The following is a 20766-nucleotide window of genomic DNA, read 5'->3' as shown; positions in this document are numbered from 1 at the left end:
CTGCTGTAACTCAAAATTCCTTTTTTTCCTTCCTCCACTTGTTTCCCGCCCCTTTCTCCTTTTGATTTGTGGTTGGGAAGGTTCTGTTTCGGTGTAAACTTGGATTTTTCACCTGGTTGCCAGGCAACAGAAGCCACCCCAGCCGGGAGGCACATAAATGTTGAATTCTCCCCAGCCACCTCTTGAGGCTGGGCCTGTCAAAACTCCAGTGTGTGTACGGGTCACATGGAGGAACTGGTTAAAAATGCGGCGATGTCAAACCTAAATCCCCAGCGAGCACTAGTAAGCAGGTGTGGGGAGAGGCCAAGATTTGGTTTTTAAAACCAGTGGCCCCTGTGATGGCAGGTGGGCTGGGAAACCCAGCGCCTAAGTGTCAAATGGCAAACAGCAACAAGTGGGGCTGTTTTGAGTTTCAATGAGGAAAAAGGACTGGGACCTCCCTGGTGGCCCAGCGGTTAGGAATCCGCCTGACAATGCAGGAGACAAGGGTTCAAGCCCTGTTCCAGGAAGATCCCACATGCCATGGAGCAGCTAAGCCCGCGTGCCGCAGCTACTGAGCCCGTGCTCTGGAGCCCTTGAGCCCCGACTACTGAAGCCACGTGCCCTAGAGCCCCGCGCTCTGCAACAGGAAGCCTCCACAGTGAGAAGCCCACACACTGCAACTAGAGAGCAGCCCCTGCTCGCTGCAAACAGAGAAAGCCCACGCACAGCAATGAAGACCTAGCACAGCAACAAATAAATACATGGAGAAAAGCAATGGGAAAGTTGGAAGGGACCAGAGCTAGTTTACTCATGTATAGGACTACTTTATTCTGTCCTATTCTATTCCATTCCATGCTGTTATGTTCCGTGAGTGTTGTATACGTCAACTCACTTAATCCTATCAAAAGGCAATGAAGTAAAAATCATCACAACCTATTTTACAGTGAAGAAATGAAGGCACAGAGAGGTTAGGCAACTTATCCAAAGTTGCACAGCTCAGAATTGGACGAGCCCAGATTTGAACTGTGACAGTCTCTTAGCAGCAGCATTGTATCAACTGGAAAAAAAAAAAAAGGCACAACCTAAAAGATTGCCAGGAGAAATATCAATAACCTCAGATATGCAGATGACACCACCCTTATGGCAGAAAGTGAAGAGGAACTAAAGAGCCTCTTGATGAAAGTGAAAGAGGAGAGTGCCTTAAAGCTCAACATTCAGAAAACGAAGATCATGGCATCCGGTCCCATCACTTCATGGCAAATAGATGGGGAAGCAGTGGAAACAGTGGCTGACTTTATTTTGGGGGGCTCCAAAATCACTGCAGATGGTGACTGCAGCCATGAAATTATAAGACGCTTACTCCTTGGAAAGAAAATTATAACCAACCTAGACAGCATATTAAAAAGCAGAGATGTTACTTTGCCAACAAAGGTCTGTCTAGTCAAGGCTATGGTTTTTCCAGTAGTTATGTATAGATGTGAGAGTTGGACTATAACGAAAGCTGAGCGCCAAAGAATTGATGCTTTTGAACTGTGGTGTTGAAGAAGACTCTTGAGAGTCCCGTGGACTGCAAGGAGATCCAACCAGTCCATTCTAAAGGAAATCAGTCCTGGGTATTCTTTGGAAGGACTGATGTTGAAGCTGAAACTCCAATACTTAGGCCACCTCATGCGAAGAGCTGACTCATTGGAAAAGACCCTGATCCTGGGAAAGACTGAAGACAGGAGGAGAAGGGGACGACAGAGGATGAGATGGTTGAATGGCATCACTAACTCAATGGACATGGGTTTGGGTGAACTCTGGGAGTTGGTGATGGATAGGGAGGCCTGGCGTGCTACAGTTTATGGGGTCCCAAAGAGTTGGACACAACTGAGCAACTGAACTGAACTGAAAAGTTAAGAATTATGTTTTATGTGGGACCTTGCTGAGAACTCTAGCCTGGGAAAGGCAACATCTCAGATTGGTCTGAGGAACTGTTCCAGGGAAGAAAGGGGGAAACTGGGGTAGGTAGGCATTTTTGCTGAAGACAAATGGACACAAAGTGGAACATCAAAAGATTGCTGCTAGTCACACACATGCACAAAACCCAAGCCCTCTGAAGTTAATGATTTTAGCGCTGTTCTATGCATGGGAAGATGTAAGAGTCTAGGTGCACTGAAATTACTCCTCAAATATGTATCTTTTAGCAGCAGCAACTATCTAGGGTCAGCGTTCTGGTTTTCTCTGTCCTGACTCCCCATCTGGGTGCACTGAGGGGGAGGGGCGGGTTGTCCAGTTGTTTATACAGGAATGGCAGTAACTGTCTTTGTTTACTGAAATGGCAGGCGGCATTTCTTTTTTTTTTTTTTTTTTTTTTTGGTCTGAAACCAGGTGGTGGTTAAAAATGCAGATTCTCAAGCCAGACAGTCTGGGCTCAAACTCCATTTCTAATACTTACTGGCTGTGTTGACTGGTTGAGCTGCTTACACCTTGAAAGTGAAAGTGTTAGTTACTCAGTCGTGTCCAACTCTTTGTGAACCCATGGACTGCAGCCGCCAGGCTTCTCTCTCCATGGAGTTCTCCAGGCAAGAATACTGGAGTGGGTAGCCATTCCCTTCTCCAGGGGATTCTTTCTGACCCAGGGTTTGAACCTGGGCCTCCGAGTTCAATTGCAGGCAGATTCTTTACCATTTGAGCCACCGGGAAAGCCCCAAGCTCTTGCCTTAGCTTCCCAAGTTTTAAAGTGCGGAGAGCAATGGTAACATGTCAGAGTATTCTTGTAAAGACTGGCATTTGATAACTGTTAGCCATTATTTTAGTTCATTTCTGAAGAGCAGTGTGGATCGAGTGCTGACTTTCTGCTTCCTTGCTGATCAGCATCTCCTGTTTGAACTTGGCCCTGAGGCTCAGAGATGGGGCAGAAGAGTCAGGAACAGTGTTAAGGGTATCTTTGCTGTTGGATAAATAACTTTGTAATTTAAAAGGTTGAGTACCTAATAGCTTATGCTTTTTGGCTGGGAAATAGGTGTGAAGGTCAAACTGGCGACAACATCTAAATGGCCACGTCCAAAAGGGCTTGATAAAGGCCACCGTTTGCTTGATCCTTTCATAGCAGCCACTCCATCAAGGTATTTGGGGTTGCTTCTTTTCATCTGTCCTTTAAATACTTTTTGGTTGTTTTTTTTTTTTTGATGTGGACCAATTTTAAAGTCTTTACTGAATTTGTTACAACATTGTTTCTATCTTTTGTTTTTTTTGGCCAAGAGGCATGTAGGATCTTACCTCCCAGACCAGGGATTGAACCCACATCCCCTGCATTGGAAGGCAAAGTCTTAACCACTGGACCTCTGGGGATGTCCCCTTTTATTGCTTTGGAAGTCTCTTCCCTTTGGAATCGAGTCTGAAGTCAGTCAGGGCCTCGGGCTCGTGTGTACAGGGAGAGAGGGCTGAGGGAGAAGGCGATACTCTCCCTTTGGGGTCCTTTCTAGGGATGCAGCCGTGATAGGGGCAAAGGTGTCAGGAGGAGGGTGGACAGGACTCTGAGAATTGCCCTCCAGATCTGTGTCAGGAGTCCGCAGCTCTTCCTCTGGACTCTGAGAATGCCCTCATGCCCTTGGGAGATGGCTTCAGCTGCAGAGCGCCAGGGCTCCTTGTCCTATATTGGGGACAGCCCTGCAAGGCCATCTTTGGAATTCCCGGCAGGGTTGGAGGAAGTTTCTGTTGAGACAACGTGGCAGCTCAGGTTCCCTCCCCGCCCCATCCCCATCCATCAGCCTCCTGCCACCTCCATCTCAGACTAGGTTTCCTGGGGGCACCCGGCCAGCCGCACGCAGTGGGCAACAGGCATGAGAAATTCTAGGCCAAACAAAAGACCACAACCAGTCAAGTTGAGTCCACTTTTTAATATTTTGACCATGATGCAAACAGGCATAAATAGACTTTTGTTGAATTTCATCAAATTAGAAGAATGATACAGAAGAAGAGCATGCGGCGAGCACAGCCTGGACAACCTCGCAGAGCGCGTTCTGGGAAGGTGCTGGAGCGCATGGGACACTTGGCGGCGTTAGCAGCATCGAGAGCTCAGAGGTAGGGGGAGGTCCGAGTTTTCTGACGGTGCAGTGTGGCGAGAGGCGACGACATGCGCTCGGCCCACCTCCCCGGCTCCCCAGACCCGGAACAGAAACCCACCACGTGCACAGTGACACAGGGCGACCCCCACCCACAAACCCGTCCGGTGCCGCCTGGAAAACCACTGCTGAGCCCGGAGTGGGTCTTACAATCACAATGACAAGTTGACAGCAAGGACAGAAGGGTGGAGGCGGGGAGGAGGGTGGGCACGGGAGGGCACTGGGCCTCCATGAGTCTTCGTCCAAACTCTGGACGCCAAGGGCACAGTATCTTACTCCATCGGGGCTGTCAACTTTCTGTCCTGGGAGGGAGTTGGTGAAACTGTACTTTTCCATTTCCTCTTGAAATCCTTCGAGTCTCCGTTGGGCAGCAGATAATGGAAGGAAAACCAGAGGGCTGAGAAATGCCTTGCTTATTCTAGAAGGTGGATGGTAAGAAGGCCTGGGGCAGCCAGTAGAGAGTCTGTTGTCCTCAGGGTTCATCTGGCAAGGTCTGAAGACACAGTTGGTTGTCACGACTTTCGGGGGGGAGGTCGGGGGGGTGGGTGGAGGCCAGGGATGCTGGCCAACATCCTACAAAGCCCTGGGCAGCCCCCCACCCAGAGAATTCTCCAGCCCAAAATGTCAACAGTACTGAGGTTGACGGACTCTGGACTAGAGCCTCCGAGCATCTCCTAGGAGCCAAGTCAGGGCACTTTGATGTCCTGGAGCCAATTTCTAGAAGACTCTGGAAAGCTCTATCTTTGGGCAGATTTGTTCCCGCCTGCCAGGGCCACCTGCTTAAGAACGGTCTCTGCTTGGGACCAGACACGCATGCCCTGCTTGCTCAGATATTCTAGGAAATAGTGAATTCAGAAACATGCTGAGGTGTGTTTACTCCCAATCACCTCCCGTGCACACGACTCAGACAGTATTAATAGGGAACAGACACCCCTCACCCTGCAAACAGTTCCTGCTTTCCTGGCGTAAGAGTTTACCTGAGTCCTTGGACCTGAGACACATCCGTGTGTTTGTGCCGCCAGGCAGAGACTGGCAGGTGGACCAAGGTCCGGGAGGGTGTGGGAGAAAGAGGAGAGGCCAGGCTGCTGTTAGTCCCCCAAGGCTTCAGGTTTGTGGGGACCATCTCTGGTGAGTCCCTAGGGAGGGGGGCAAGGTTGTTTTCACAGCCTCTCAGATTCCTTATCCTCCATCCCTGCTTTTGGCCTTTCATCCTTGAGTCGAATGGCACACTTAGATGCAGGAGAGGGCTGGGAGAAGCAGGGAGTGGGGGCAGGTCCCAAGGGAAGCCCAGATTAATATTTCTTTTTCCTCGTCTCTGGCAGGTGGTCTCAGATTAACGTGCCTATTCAGACAGCAGTCTTCGAGGGTAAGGTGGGCACAGCGCCATGCTGGATATTGGTGGCAGGGGCGATGGAAATATACAAGGAAACACGGCCAGCCTAAGATCTTAAGTCTACACTTTTCCAAATGGCATGAATTAAAGGGACCAGAGCCATGGTGATGAGGAGTCCAGACATCGGCTTGCTGATAATCATTCTGGCACCGTGATCTGGGTCAGAGAATCTTGCTTGTGGCAAACCTGACTTAGGGCAAAACCTGACCTCCTTTTGGAAGTCCCCAAGCAGGTGGCTGCAAAGAGTGTTTGGCAAGAAATTCCTGTGTTCTCGGGCCGATGTCTGGCGGCCTGGGGTCAGTTCTCTTTCTGCCCATCTTGGTGTGGAGCACCCTGTTGACTTGAGGTGGGGGGAACCTGGCTCCCCTGTCACCTCTGAAAACTCAGTTCTCCTTGGGGCCTGTTTTTCCCTCCTGAGACCTGTTTCTCAGCCTAGAGGCAAAACTCTTGACTTTGCGTTTGTTCTCCTTGTCCACACCAGGTCGGAGTCCAGGTCCTGGTAATTCAACCCCTGGAATGTCTTTATCGCTATAATCTGCCCCCTTCCCTCATTCAAGTCTTGGCTTTCTGCAATAACTAGCCAATAGTTCAACAGGTCAGCAGTCTATGCTCTATGCTGTAGCCAGAACATTTTTTTCCAAGCATAACTCCCATCAGCTCATCTTCCCCTTAAAAAAAAAAAAAAACACTCCTAAGCACTCTGTGTTGCCTACCAAATAAAGACAAAATCCCTTGACAAAATTCCATCTGTTCCCCGCCTGTCTCTGCTGTGTACCTCCATCTTCCTCAGCCTCCCAAAGCCAGACTATGTCAGAAGCCAGACCTGATCCCCATCCTGCGTGCTCTCCATCATGCTTCACCCCTGCTCCCCTGACCTCCTACATCCTGGCAATCTCATTTCCCCAAACCTGCCAGGGGAATCCTGGCGATCACTCAAACCGCAGGCCTGAACATTGATTCTAAGACCTGTGTCTCTACATCACAGATCCTAACCTTCTGTAAGAGAGGAACTGTGTTTTGCTCTGTACACTTGACTGTGCCTTCCAGATACCGGAGAGGTAAGACATGACACCGATTAAGTGAAACAAGATTCTGTTGCTCATCATGGGCCAGGTATGGTAACTGGGGCATTTTCTGGACAGTATCTCATCTAGTCCACTTTGTGATAAAGGGGGCTATGTATACTCAGAAAGATTAGGTCACCAGCTCAGGGCTGTCTGCAGAAATGACGGCAGAGTTACTGTTTGGATTCAGGGCTGCTTTTAAAACTCCACTTTGGTGGATCTGAAGCATTGCCCCCAAAGCAAAGACACCTGACTGTCTCACTCCATAGAAGCCAAGGGGAAGCCTGTATCCTCTTTGGGAAGTTAATGACTTCCGCTTCTTTTGCAGCACAACCATAGGAATAGGATTCACAAGGACAACCAGAGAGCATGGCTGTCCCACTTTCCTGTGGCAGGGGATTTCGTGTCCCTCCAGGCCAAACTCACTTTTGTTAAATCGAGTTGGAGTTACTTCTGGCCAGCTCGAGAGGGAGGGGTAAATAAGAGACCTACAACTAGGGTGAACCTCGCCCCTGCCAAATCAAATGCCCAGCCAACCCCATATTTGCTCACTAATTGTTAACACCAAAATTTGCAGGCTACTGGGACTGAACTACACAGACCACAAGAGGGCAGTGTTTAGCTATTGTGGATCAGAGCTGAGCCTGAAATCAGGGTCCCACTCCTGGGCTCATTACAGAGAGGCTTTGGGTATCAGAGATTCTGTCAAATGAGAGACACACATCAGACTAATCTCCTGTCCTCTAGCCAGCAGTTATGAATCAGCTTGAGTTGAGGGTTGAAAGGAACTTACTTAAAAACCAAACCAATCATTCTTGGGAAGAAAGATAAATCCTGGTGATATGATTATTTCTTTAGGCTACCTGATAGAACAAGATGCTATTTCCCTCACCCTGCCTGCTACTAGATGAGCAGGGCTATATGAGGAAGGTGCCTGGCATGGAATAAGTGCTCTTAAGTATTTATCTGGCGATGGAAAAGCATTTGTGCATGAAACTTGATTTGGAAAGGGGAGCACTGGTTCATTTCTCTGTGATGGGGGTCAAACACAGCAGTTCAGTCCCCCAGAAGCTAGTGACATCTTAGGAGCTATCTCCAAAGGGCTCAGATGGCTGGAAAGAAAGCTGCTGGGAGGAGAGCTACTAGCCAGGATCGTGTTTGCAGGAAAGAAAGGATTTAAAATGGGCTTCCCTCCAGGTCAGAGAGGGTCAGCTGAGCATGCTGAGCGCTTGGTCTCTGTACCATGGAAGCCTGAGCAGGAGAAAATAGGATTAAAGGCAGGCAGGGTAATCAGAACTGGCATGAAGTTGAACTCCGAGTGCCAGGGATATGACACCAGCGGGGGCTGCCAGGAAGGGTGGAAAAAGGGAGACAGAGTTTACCCTTTGTCTTTAAGGGCACCTCCTGGGGACACCTCTGGCATCCCAAATCTAAGGCCCTTCCAGAGAAGGCCAGGGCTCTCTCCCTTTGGCAGAGAAAGAAAGAAAGAAATGCTTGTGTACTGTATAGAAAGAAAAGGGCTAGCTTTCTGTAGGACAAGACAAAATGAAATAAGATGGAAGTTCCAAACTGGCTGACTGCTTGTCTTTTAACCTTGGGGAAGGGGTTCTTGGGAGCATCAGCTGTCTCTGGGCACTGCTTACCATTGACTTTTAGCATGTAAGTGTAGAAAGGGACCTTTCCATCCCATTTCCTCGGAGAAGGTGAACTCAGCAGGTTGTCTGCCTGGGAGAAACAGTACCCACCTTGATGCTTGCCAATGACTTTGCTGCCTGTTTTTTTTTAATCTGAGTTGAGAATAATTTGTCAAGATGATCTTATCAGGTTAAAAAATGGGGGGACTCTCTTTCAGAAGACCAAAGCATGAAGGCAGATCCTCCCCACCCTGGCTCTAGAGGGAGCTGTGAGATGCCTCATGACAGATTCCTTCTCCAACCTATCTGCCTTCACTGGCTTCCATGACTTTATCCCCAGGGGTGAAACAGCAAGCCCCATGTGGGAGAATTAAAAAATATATATATAAGTGATATTCTTCCTTGATATTGTTTCCAGTTTTCACAACTTTAAAGTTTGATCCATTCACACTTTTTAGCTTCATAACATTACGATTAGGGGAAATTAAGCAACAACTAGTGTTTCCAAAGTTACCCAGCGGCAAAGACAGGAAGACCCTTATTTCCAGCTCATTCCCTTGGATGATGTTACTTCCGGTCTTGGGTGAGAGTGCCCAAGAGGGCCAATTAAGTGATCCTGGCTGCGGTGGGTGGGGCTGGGAAGTGGGTTTGCCCAATCCATCAGATGGGTTAATCTCCCAGTAAGAGCTCCGCTAACTGGTGCCACTACCTAAATGCATCTAATGCCCTCTTTCACTAGGGATTTCTCCCTTGGTCATCAAACCCCACGTCCATGCCCTGACCCTTTATAACCAGGACAATTAGGATGCGTCCATGTGTTTCAGGCATACTGGCACAGACCCTTAATTATGGATGTGTGAGGCTCCAATACGGGTTGGGGCATATTTCTTGGCACCGAGGGTCTGGAGGCAACATGCTTCCACAGGCAAGAGGACAGAGGGTGACCCAGGCCCATCAAGCATGCGCGCGCACGCACGCGCACACACACACACACACACACACATACACACACGCGTGCGGGCGCACGCACAACCGGAACGTCATCATGAAAAAGGATCAGGTGGGATTCAAATGGCTGAGGGACTAGCTCAAAAACCTCTTCTGTCTGGTCCCTGCAGCCTCTCCAGGACAAACCCCAGAAAACACCCTAACGCGAGCCCTGGCCATGTTCCAGTGGTTTCATGCACCTGTGATTTGCCCTTGTCGGAAAGAGAGGGAGAGGGAGACGGTTTTGTAAGAGCCACTGCGGATTATAAAGGCATTGCACTGCAGCACGAAAACTCAAGGAGAAAACCCAAGAGGGCCGGGAAACCACTGAGAGGTGAGGACCCGGGGGAGGAGGACCAGGACGCAGCGACAGGACGAGAGGCAGAGCGGGGGCCACGTGGGCTGCCCGAAGGGGAGGCTCAGCAGTGTCCGTGCTCGCAAAAGCAGCCGCCCCGGCCGCGCGCAATGGGGCGGCCGCCCTGCCATCCGTCTGGGCAAGAGGGTCCAGTTAGGAGCTGAAAACCCTGTAGGAGGAGAAGTGGGGAGGGAGTTAGTGCCCGAGGAGCAAGGCTGCTCTGCTTCCTTAAAGAGACTCAGGGAAAAGCTCCTGAGCTCTGGACTTCGTCTCTTTCACTTCCTCGGCAGCCCCAGTGACGGGGACAGGCCCTGGCACCCAGGTGGGACTCATCTTGAGCGAATGAAGAATGAATCAATTAACAGATGAATGGGCCTGGCTCAGCCACACAAGAGGCCAGGATGAGCTGTGATCTTCAAGGCAATAATGCCAGCTTGCTAGACCCCAAATTTTGTTTTCAAGACTGCTGTGTTGTCATAAGGGGGAAAACGACGAGGAAGCTTAGGAAATGGAGTGTGTGCGCCCTAGCCTGCTGAAAACACAGCAACTGAATTCCCACCTAATTTAAAGGGCACTTGGTGGTGGTTTTGAGGCAGACAGTGCAGGGAGTGAGCTTACAATCAAGGGTGACGTGTTATGGCATTATTGTAAGGTTTAAAGAGTTACGCTCAATCCCAGTTGTGTGGTATACCTCAGACCATTTCCAGCAATTTCTAGAGGACAAATGGAATCGTCAAAATAATAGCGATTGGAATTTGCATCCATGAGAATGCTAGCAGCATTTGAGGGGTGAGGGAGGTAGTATAAACCCTAGGAGAAGTGAATAGGAACACAAATCTTGCAGTGGCAAGAGCCATCATTCAACTTGGGGCTGCCCCGGTGGAAGTTGACATCCATAGCCACGGTTCCCACACTTGAGGGGAACTCAGAATGCCCTGCAGGGGTCGTAAAAACACCAACTGCTCAGTGCCCTGACCCCAGAGATTCAGATTCAGCCGGGCTGGGGCAGCCTGGGAATTTGGATTTGTAACACATTCCCAGGAGACGCTGGTGCTGCTGGTCTGGGGCCCCAGCGTGGGAAAGCCATGGAGTCAGACATCTCTGTCTGTCAGGGCTCTGCCCGCCCCTTACCCCTGGGAAGGAGCCAGCTTACTCATCGGTGTCTTTTTTGCTCTCCTCAATGAAGGCAATGGATTCAGATCTAAGGCGGTTGGTCACTTCATATGTGCGCAGGGTGACCCCGAAAATGTCCTCATGGTAGCGGTTGTCATCCTAGGCAACAGAAACAAGCAGGGATCAGATTCCAAATGCCAGCCGACGGCATGGAGAAGGGTGGACACATGGACATCCTGGAAGGGAACATCTGTGGAGAAGATGGTTCCTGAAGATACCGGGCACAGGGAGTTCCCTGGCGGTTCAGCGGTTAGGACTCAGTGCTTCCATGGAGGGGCCTGGGTTCATCCCTGGTCAGAGAACTAAGGCTTTGCAAGCCCTGCGGCATGCCAAAAAAAAAAAAAAGAAAGAGAGAAGATATGAGATGTAACTCAGGGCCCCCTGAAGACCCCTCTGGTCTCCAAGACTGTGTTTTAGCAAGAGCCTCTGCCCTGTAGGGCATGAGGTCTCTCTAAGCCCAGCTGGCAAGAAACATTTTTGTTCCCAGCCAGAGAGAGTGCTGCTGCTTTGTGGGTGCAAGGACAGAAGAGCTGAGGGGGTCCAGGGGACCCCATTTCCCCATTTCCTCCCTCTTCCTTGTTCCTGCCAGTTCAGATCTGGGGCTCGGCTGGGTTTAGTGTGAAACATCACTGTCCGTAGAGACCAGCAGCGATGGAAAAAAGGCCAAAGTGCCCACTTAGCATTCAGAGAACACCACAGTTGCCAAAGTGGAGACTTCTCCGGACATAGTTTATCTGATGATGAGTATCTTAGCTCAGCTAAACAAACAAAAAAGAAAAGTCGAGAAACACCATGAGTGAGGATGAACTTAGGGCATCCAAGGGTTTTTTGGAGCGCCTGGAGCTCCTTTGGCAGAACTGACGGATGGGCATTAAGGAGATCCCATAGGGCAGTGTCGCTGAGAATTAAACAAGGGGGTAAGGTGTCCCCCTACCCCTTGCTGAGGAAAGACAGTGTTTGGGGAATACACATTGAGCAGAGTTTCTGGCATCCATAGTCCCAAAGGTTTTGAAGAAACTTGACCATCTGTAGAGTGGATTCATTTTAAGTTGGGGTGGTTTTTTGACCTTCTTCTGCAGAATCTATGAAAATGTGTCCCAAGGACTTACAGCAAAGAGACAGAGTGGTAGGGCACTCTGCAGTTCTCCAGGGTGCTCTGGTATTTCTACTGGAAAGCTGTTGTTACTGTTTTAACCTAGTAGGGGTTTAGTATCAAAATTAGAGCAAGGGCTTCTTCTGAAAAAATGTTTGATTGCTGCTCATTTAGGGAAGCAGGGAGAAGAATGGGGTCACATTTGGAGATTTGTGGAGGCCTGGGACTTAGTTTATTCTATTTGGGGCAGTTGACCACAGAGTTGGGACTTTGCTTCCTGGGCTGCTACTAGCCTTTTTGCAAATTAGGAAAAGACACCCCTCCTTCTGGGAGGAGCACAGTTCCATGCCAAGGCGTGCTGCTTGGGAGGCCAAGCCTGGTGGTGACTTTCATCCCCTACTTGCCCCCTTTGGACAAACCCTTTTGTGCAGGGCAGTCGTGCAGCTTGGTTCTGGGCATAGGAATGGTTGGGTTAGGATCGTTTCTGTCTAACTACTAGTGGTCCACCCGCTTTGTCATTTTCATACATCACAGCTCCCCATTCTATTTAATATACACACTGCATGCCCAGCTATCTTTCCTTCTCTCTCTACTATGGTTTGGGGTCACCTGCATCCTCTACCCCCAAGTCATAAATGGGAAGATGGGAGCAGGGATGTCATCATGGGTCCTCTGAGTCACTGAGACAGGTAAGATGAGGAAGAGGAGACAGGATGCCAGAAAAGGGCTCCCAGGAGCCAGCCCATCGCTCACCCTCAGCCTGCTGATGAACACGCCAGCGTCCTCCACCGAGAGCTTGCCCTTCTGGGTCATGATGCGCTGGATGGCTTTGAGGACATCGGCCGCCATGGTGACATCCCCGCACACGTAGATGTGGCCCCCTTGCTCCTTCAGGGCTCGATACACGGGTTCTGCCAGCTGCTCTTGTAGGATGTCTTGCACATACTTCTGCGGGGGTGTAGGGGGTTGGTGAGAGGAGGACTGGTGAGGAGGAGCCAGGCTGTGTAGCTCACCCCCCTCCCCCCACCACCCTGGGAACAGAGCCTGACCCAGGGGCTTGGGGGCAGGTCTGTGTTTTGTGCAGCGATGCAGGAGACTGGGAAGAAGGAAGCAGGGGAAGAGGGACTGTCCATCTGAGAGAGTGATGAGCTGCGCCTCTGCTCTGCAGCTCGCCTCTGCTGAGGACCCTCGAGGGAGCCATGCCGCCCACGCTCCAGAGCTGTCTGCCGGAGGCAGAAGAGTGGGGTATTCTCTACCAGCTCCTCTCTCCCTGGCCAGTGGTCACCCCGGGGGTGTTTACACTCATGCACCTCTAGGTGTGGGGCTGGTACTGCAGGCATCCTAGGCCTGGGTGCAGGAGAAGCCCCAGACAGACAGCAGGAAATGGGGTAGGGGCTCGCAGGTGACACCTGCACAAAGCCAGCTGCTGCAGGAGTTGCTGCAATAAACAGTGGGCTAAGGAAATATCGGGTGGGCACAAAGGGTGTCCAGTGCAGCCTCTAGGGAATTTGTCTGGGTTGCTCAGGAAGCTTCCCCCAGGCGAGCCTGGTGTTCAGTTGCTACTTTCAGGCACCACCGTGCCAGCTGCTGAGACACTGATGAACTCTCATGCCAGGTGCCTAGTAGCTGCTGCTCGGGCCCTCTGGGTACCCCTTCCCCAGCTGTCCTGGGTCCTTTCCTGGGATGCCCCTGGGGGTGCAGTTGAAGTTCCCCAAGATCCAGCAGGGATGTGCCCCTGTCTTGTAGCCCATATCCACTCTGACTTGGAGTGCCTCTTATGGCCTGTTTAATTTTTTACTGGGGTGGGGAGGTGCTGTTTAACTTTTAAAAATTAATATTTAATTATTTTAAAAGTTTGTTTTTTGGCCTTGAGGCATGTGGGATCTTAGTTCCTTGACCAGGGATTGAACCCGTGTCCCCTGCACTGGAAGCATGGAGTCTTAACCACTGGACCACCAGGAAAGTCCCTTTTAATTCATTTTATAAATATTTTTATTGTGATTAAAATAAACATAATGTAAAATGCAGGTGTGTTTTAAAGTGTGCAGCCCGATGCAGTGGGATTGAGCACACTCACGGTGTTGAACAACCACCCCCTATCTAGCTCCACAAGCCTTCCCTCTGCCCCACAAGGATGCCCTGTACCCATTAAGTGCCACTCCCCATTCCCCACTTCCCACAGCCCTTGGTGACCACAAACTAGCCTTCTCTCTATGGATCTGGCTGTTCTGGATATTTCATGTAAGTGGCATGACAGAGTATGGGCTGTTAAATATTTTAGGTCGCATGTTTATGCCTCATGCTTCCTGAAGTTCAGAGCAATGTCATGGAGGAGAATTCAGAAGGGGTGAGGGTGTTTCGGGAACAGGGTGTGCGTGTGTGGACGGGCACATGTGTGTGACGGGCTGGGGCTTACCTTTGGTTTGTCTGGCTCCCGGGAGTAGGCTGTGTACAGTTCTCTGAAGACCCCCTTGCTCTTGGCCTGCAGGGTCTCCTCCCTGTAGATGTGGTCTATCTTGGACTGCCGGCACCCGAAGACCAGGACCATGGGGCAGGGGCTCATTCCTAGGGGCGGGGAAACCTGTCACCACCAGCTCTGAGGCCGGATGTGGGGGTGCCGGGGCGCTGGGAACTTTAGCACGCGTGACATAGGCAGAGGCATGCAGACGCTGGGGCAGGGGTACATGTTCTCTCACACACATGCACACATGTACACACACATGCACACATGCACACACACATGCACACACTGACGGAAGTAGGCAAAGTGTGTTCAGACTTCAGCAGACCACTTTTCTCTGGGTCTCAGTCGTTCCTCTGCCCCTCTCCCACACGGGTAGCACCAAACCCCCAGACTTGGAAGCTAGACTGCCTGGGTTCAAATCCCAGCTCTGTGTGATGCTGAGGGACGAACTTTCTATTTCTCCGTGTTGCCATGTGAAAAATGGAAGTAATAACAGCATCTAACCTCATAGGGTTATTTTAAGAAGTAAATGTACATCAGACCCCTGCCCAGTACATAGTGAAGTCCTTTGGTATCCCAAGGGGTCACTTCCAGGACCCACCCCGATACCAAAATCCACTGATGCTCAAGTGCTATAGTTGGTCCCCTGAACCCACTGGTCCTCTGTATCTGTGGTTCCACATCCATGGGCTCTCAGCTGGCCTCGGATGGTATATATGGATTTAATGACAAAAACTTTTATGAAAGTTGACCCACGCAATTTCCATGTCTGTCAAGGGTCAACTGTACTTTGTGAATCTATGTTTGCTATTCCACTAGAATGACACCTCCCTGGGCAAGTGTGTGTGTGTGTGTTTCCAGTTGTTTCTGCCTTGTTCATTGCTACGCCTCTAGCACCTACAATAGTGTTTGGCATCCATGAGATGCTCAGTAAATCTCTCTTTAATGCATGTCAGAACTGTGGGTTTTTTTCCCCTCTCTCGTCCCAAAGCTGATCTGTTGTGTTTCTTGCACAGCAACCGCCTCTGTGACCATCCCAGAAACACACATCCATTGGATAAGGCTTAATGCACACCCCTTCTAGGATTGCTTACATTTTAAGATGGGGGCCCTATCTTAACAGTCCAGGAAATGTCTTCTGGGGATGGGCTTTCAGGCCTTGCAACAAGTTGTGTGGATGACTTGTTTGGATGGGTCCTTGGAGTTGCACCATGAACTTCACCTGTGGATCTGGCTGCTACAGTATTCCCCGCCCCTCCTCCGGCAGTGATGCAAAGGAGACGGAACAGCGTCACGCCTCCTGGCCACTGGGATACAGGCGGCCCTCCCAGGATCCAGGGGGAGGAAATCATGTGCTTGCTGGACCTCAACCCACCTTTGTGCTGGATATCAAATTGCCGCTGCTGCCAGAAGCTCCGGAAGGGGGCGATGCCAGTGCCTGGGCCAACCAGGATACAGGGCACTTGGGGATTTTGGGGCAGGTGGAAGCTGGGTGCTCTGGACAAGGAAGGGAGAGTCAGGAGGCTGGCTGAGTTCAGATCTGATCAAGAACTGTTGGATATCTGCTGTATACACCAACAGAGATCCAACGGTTCTTGATCAGATTTGAGCTCAGCAACAGCACTGTGAAACAATCATCCTCCAATAAAAAAATTAAAAAAAAAAAAAGAAAATCCCTGTTGGATCTTAGGTAAACCAGATGGCCGTCCTGGCTAGAAATACAATGGGACTTAAAGCTCTTCAGCTGTGGTCAGGTGGCCCTTTTCATGGTTGGGAGGGCCCATAAATTTGGGGAATTTCCCCAAACAGGAGCTCCTCAGGGTCTGCCTATTGCTCTACTTTCTAATTATCCCCATTAGCTGAGCTAAGCCACAAAGGGAGTGGGATGGATCAAATGCAGGGCTTCCCTACCTCAGCCCTCCTGACATTGGGGGCTGCATAATTCTCTGTATACAGTCCCACGACCAAGAGGTGGGGGCTGTCCTGGGCACTGTAGGATACAGACTAGTGCCCAGGCCTCTATCTATTAGAAGTCAAGAGAACCCTCCAGCTGTGATAGCCAAAAATATCTCCAGACTTTGCCAAGGGCCCCTGGGGGGCAAAATCACCCTTGGCTGAGAACCACTGAATTAACCATCTATGAGATTTTCCAAATCTGGGAGCTGCAAATGTCAGTGTACAAAAGAATCACATGGGGATATTCAAAGAGGGTGTAGATTGTTGGCGATGCAGTAAGTCTAGGCTCAGGACTCAGCATTTTTGAAGCACCCCAGGGGAGTCTGGTGCTGGTGGTATGTGGACCACACTATGACCATTCTACCCTTCACAGCTGAGAAAGATGACTGTCCAAGTCCACAGTTTAGGTCGGGAAGTTATCAGTTGATAAAGCAGGTAAGTACAGAGGGCCTAAGCTCAGGCATATCAGTGATTTTTTAATTTCTATGTTTTTAAGGCTATATTTTTCTTATTTGATTGACTGATTATGGTAGGAACACTTAACACGAAAATAATCCTTGTAACATGTTTTTAACTGTACAATACAGTACTGTTACCTGAGGGCAGAAATATCCTTTAAAACTGAGTTTGGAAGGGGAAGGTGATTGACAGGGAGGGTGGTTAAATCTTCCTGGTCTCTAAGAAACTGGGAACCCATGGGGTGGCCAGCAGGCTTCGGATAGGAATTTCATTGGCCTGAAAAGTCCATTAAGGCTGAAACTGCCTTTGCCTGGTTGGCTGCGGTGGCCCCAGCTGGCACAGGACACGCACTTGATAAATATCTGTTGCGCTGACCTGAATTTGACTAGAGGACTTGCTTAGTTCCTGCTAGGCTGCTCTGCCCCCATGAGCCAGTTGCCTAATAGCTGGGAGTGATGCCGAATGTTGATCTCAGCCTTGCCTGATTCAGCCACCTCTCTAGAACCCTTCCGGCTGGTCCACTGGCCCCACCCACCCCATCTTAGGACCTCAAGATGCAGATTTGGGATGGCTGCTTCTCTCTCTTCATTTGCTACTCACCCTCTCACGAAACAGGGCACCACTTCGTCAGCCTGGATCCGGTTGAGCCAGGAGGAGCACACGCCGTGGTGAATTGGTCCTTCTCCATCTACCAGGATAACCGAGGCGCTCTGGCTCACCTACTGTCCCTCACGCTACCCCACCCCTGGCCTCCCCAGTCCTCCAGCACAGAAGGCTCACAGCCCTGACGCCAAGCTTCTGCCTTAGGGCTCCCTGTCTGGATCCCTTGCTCTGATGGCGAAGAGGAAATGGTAAAGCTGGGGTGGGCCTGTGGCTGTGAAACCGTTGGGTGGGGGCGGGCTGGATTCCAATCCTGTCCACTGCAAGGGCCTTGGTCCATGTGCTCTCTGTGGCCTGCCAGGACACTGGTCTCAGCACTCTCTCAGGCACCACATACTTTTTTTCCTTTGGCTGTGCCTCGTGGCTTACAGGAGCTCAGTTCCCCGACCAGGGATTGAACCCAGGCCCCAGCAGTAAAAGCCCACAGTCCCAACCATTGGACCGCCAGGGAATTTCCAGGCACCATGCATTTTCACCTCTTTACCAAGGATGGAAAACACAGGCACAGAGGTCAGGGTATCTGGCTGCCCTACAACCAGCTGGGTGTCATAGAGCACAGAGCTCCCCTCTCTGAGGGAAAAGAGGGTGGCGGTTTGTTCTAGCTGCTGCCTTGCGGGTACAAAGGGAGGAAGGGAGTAGAAGGGGGTCTCGGGCTTTGGGAGCAGAGGCTTCCAAATGCACAGCTCATTTCTTTCCTAATTCTGCACAGAGCTGGCTCTGCCTAAGGGGCAGTTTGCTGCACTGCTTCTCGCAGCTTTCCTGACCTTGGAGAGGGGTGGGTCTCCTCCCCGGGGTTTGGGTCTTGGCAGAGGTTTAGGCAGCTGTTCAGGGGCCCCTGGAAGCAGGGTGAGAAATGCAGAGCCGGGGGCTCTCCCAGCGCCTCTGCCCACCTCGGGTGCGGTAGGAGACAATGGCCACGGTGAGGTGCACCTCGTCGGGGTACATGTCCGGGGAGGAGCTGATGGAATAGTAGCGAGGCTGCAGCAGGGACAGCTGGGTCAGGAGCAGGGTGGAGGGCATCTGGATGGACGGGAACTCCTCCAGCACCTCCACGATGGTGGGGTTCTTGCCCCATTTCCACTCCTCGTACTCCTGCAGACCCTGAACCGTGGACAGGGACAGAAGGCAACTTGCAGCCAGACCCTGGAGTGACTTTCAAGGCAGGCTTGCTCGCGGAAGTTCAGGGAGAAGGGAAATTAAAAAGTAGTCATAGTTAAGTCTTACATAGGAATTATCCTGTGCCAAGTTTTCACTGTTGCAAGGATATTGTGAAATAAGCCTGGTTGTCACCCCTATTTTATTGATGGGGAAACTGAGGGATATAGAGATCACACAGCTACGAGGTGGTGGCAAGTTTAGCCCACAAGCCACCTGCTCATATGGTCTGTGAACTAAGAGTTGTTTTTATATGTTTTAATGGCTGGAGGTAGAGAATCAAACGAACAATACTATCATCTGATGTGAAGAACTGACTCATTGGAAAAGACCCTGATGCTGGGAAAGATTGAGGGCAGGAGGAGAAGGGGACGGCAGAGGACGAGATGGTTGGGTGGCATCATTGACTCAATGGATATGAGTTTGAGCAAGCTCTGGGAGATAGTGAAGGACAGGGAAGCCTGGCGTGCTGCAGTCTGTGGGGTCGGGGTCACAAAGAGTTGAACACAACTAAGCGACTGAACAATAAGGGTTCCAAAGGAAGGAGAAAAAAGCGTTAGCAATTTCTACTGCCGTCAGAGAACTTAGAGATTCAATGGGGTTGCTCAAAATCACTGCAGATGGTGACTGCAGCCATGAAATTAAAAGACGCTTACTCCTTGGAAGAAAAGTTATGACCAACCTAGGTAGCATATTCAAAAGCAGAGACATTACTTTGCCGACTAAGGTCCGTCTAGTCAAGGCTATGGCTTTTCCTGTGGTCATGTATGGATGTGAGAGTTGGACTGTGAAGAAGGCTGAGCGCCGAAGAATTGATGCGTTTGAACTGTGGTGTTGGAGAAGACTCTTGAGAGTCCCTTGGATTGCAAGGAGATCCAACCAGTCCATTCTGAAGGAGATCAGCCCTGGGATTTCTTTGGAAGGAATGATGCTAAAGCTGAAACTCCAATACTTTGGCCACCTCATGCGAAGAGCTGACTCATTGGAAAAGACCCTGATGCTAGGAGGGATTGGAGGCAGGAGGAGAAGGGGACGACAGAGGATGAGATGGCTGGATGGCATCAGTGACTTGATGGAGGTGAGTCTGAGTGAACTCCGGGAGTTGGTGATGGATAGGAAGGCCCGGCGTGCTGCGATTCATGGGGTTGCAAAGAGTCGGACACGACTGAGCGACTGAACTGAACTGAAGCGACTGAACAATAGGGTTCCAAAGGAAGGAGAAAAAAGCGTTAGCAATTTCTACTGCCGTCAGAGAACCTGGAGATTCAATGGGGTTGCTCTTTTGTTCTGTTAGACCTCTGTTAGAAGGAGGGGAGATGGCCAGGTCTAGCCTTGCCTGGAGAATCCCAGGGACGGGGGAGCCTGGTGGGCTGCCATCTATGGGGTCACACAGAGTCGGACACGACTGAAGTGACTTAGCAGCAGCAGCCAAAATGGATTAGTTAATATGGTGACCTGCAAACTAGACCGTGGCAGCCCTCACTCAAGGCTGCCATCTGCTGAAACACTGCTGCAATAACCATACAGAGAAGAAGTGAAGTTGCTTAGTCATGTCCGACCCTCTGCGACCCCATGAACTGTGGCCTGCCAGTCTCCTCTGTCCATGGGATTTTCCAGGCAAGAATCCTGGAGTGGGTTGCTATTTCCTTCTCCAGGGGATCTTCCTAACCCAGGGATTGAACCCGGGTCTCCTGCATTGCGGGCAGACTCCTTACCAGCTGAGCCACGAGGGAAGCATAAAATTCTCCAAGGAGCAGGTGGTGAGATTGAATGAGGCCAGGGACCCACCTTGCTGAGGACCAGCAGACGCTGCCTCTCCTTCTCACTGGTGGCCAGGGAGGCGAACTGCTGCAGCTGCAGTGGCGTCGGAGGTGTAGTGATGTCCAGGTAGTACCTGAAGGCCTGGAAGATGGTGCAGGGCGGCAGGCGGTGCTCATCGGTCCAGTTACTGATAACCCCTGCAGAGGTACAACAGAGGTGAGAGATGGGTCGGGGAGGGACAGTGTGGGCTCTGAGGGTTTGGGTCCAAGTCAGGGAGGCCAGACCTGCTCCTGGAGCAGAGGATGGGGCCCAAAGAACCGACTGCCCCAGAGCCAACTGACCCCTTGGCTGGCCACCTCCATCCCACATCTGCAGCCAGGTTTCCTGGGGACCCTGTGATCACCTCCTGTACGCAAGGAGCATGTCCAAAATCAGCTGAGCAAACTAGTGCCAGAATTTAAGAGTAAATATTAAAATAGCGTGAGACCGTCCCTTGATATTCTGAGCAATGCTCCACCAACTGA

At 50.8% G+C, this 20766-nt stretch overlaps 1 protein-coding gene across 1 annotated transcript in view; it reads right to left on the bottom strand.

Moving 5' to 3' along the window:
* Positions 1 to 3848: 3848 nt before the first annotated feature.
* The window catches only part of NOS1 (nitric oxide synthase 1), a 191901-nt gene continuing 174983 nt past the window's right edge, over positions 3849 to 20766 (bottom strand). The window contains exons 23-30 of the mRNA XM_040251626.1: positions 20270 to 20439; positions 18217 to 18427; positions 17267 to 17354; positions 15627 to 15748; positions 14204 to 14352; positions 12541 to 12735; positions 10675 to 10793; positions 3849 to 9690 (exon numbers count right to left, since the gene is read on the bottom strand). Of these exons, the coding sequence (XP_040107560.1) occupies positions 9675 to 9690; positions 10675 to 10793; positions 12541 to 12735; positions 14204 to 14352; positions 15627 to 15748; positions 17267 to 17354; positions 18217 to 18427; positions 20270 to 20439 (1070 nt within the window). The 3' untranslated portion in view covers positions 3849 to 9674. The remainder of the gene's footprint in view (positions 9691 to 10674; positions 10794 to 12540; positions 12736 to 14203; positions 14353 to 15626; positions 15749 to 17266; positions 17355 to 18216; positions 18428 to 20269; positions 20440 to 20766) is intronic.

Source organism: Oryx dammah, unplaced genomic scaffold (genome assembly GCF_014754425.2).
Source record: "Oryx dammah isolate SB20612 unplaced genomic scaffold, SCBI_Odam_1.1 HiC_scaffold_12, whole genome shotgun sequence".
Lineage (NCBI taxonomy): Eukaryota > Metazoa > Chordata > Mammalia > Artiodactyla > Bovidae > Oryx > Oryx dammah.
This window is presented reverse-complemented; position numbering and strand designations above follow the sequence as displayed.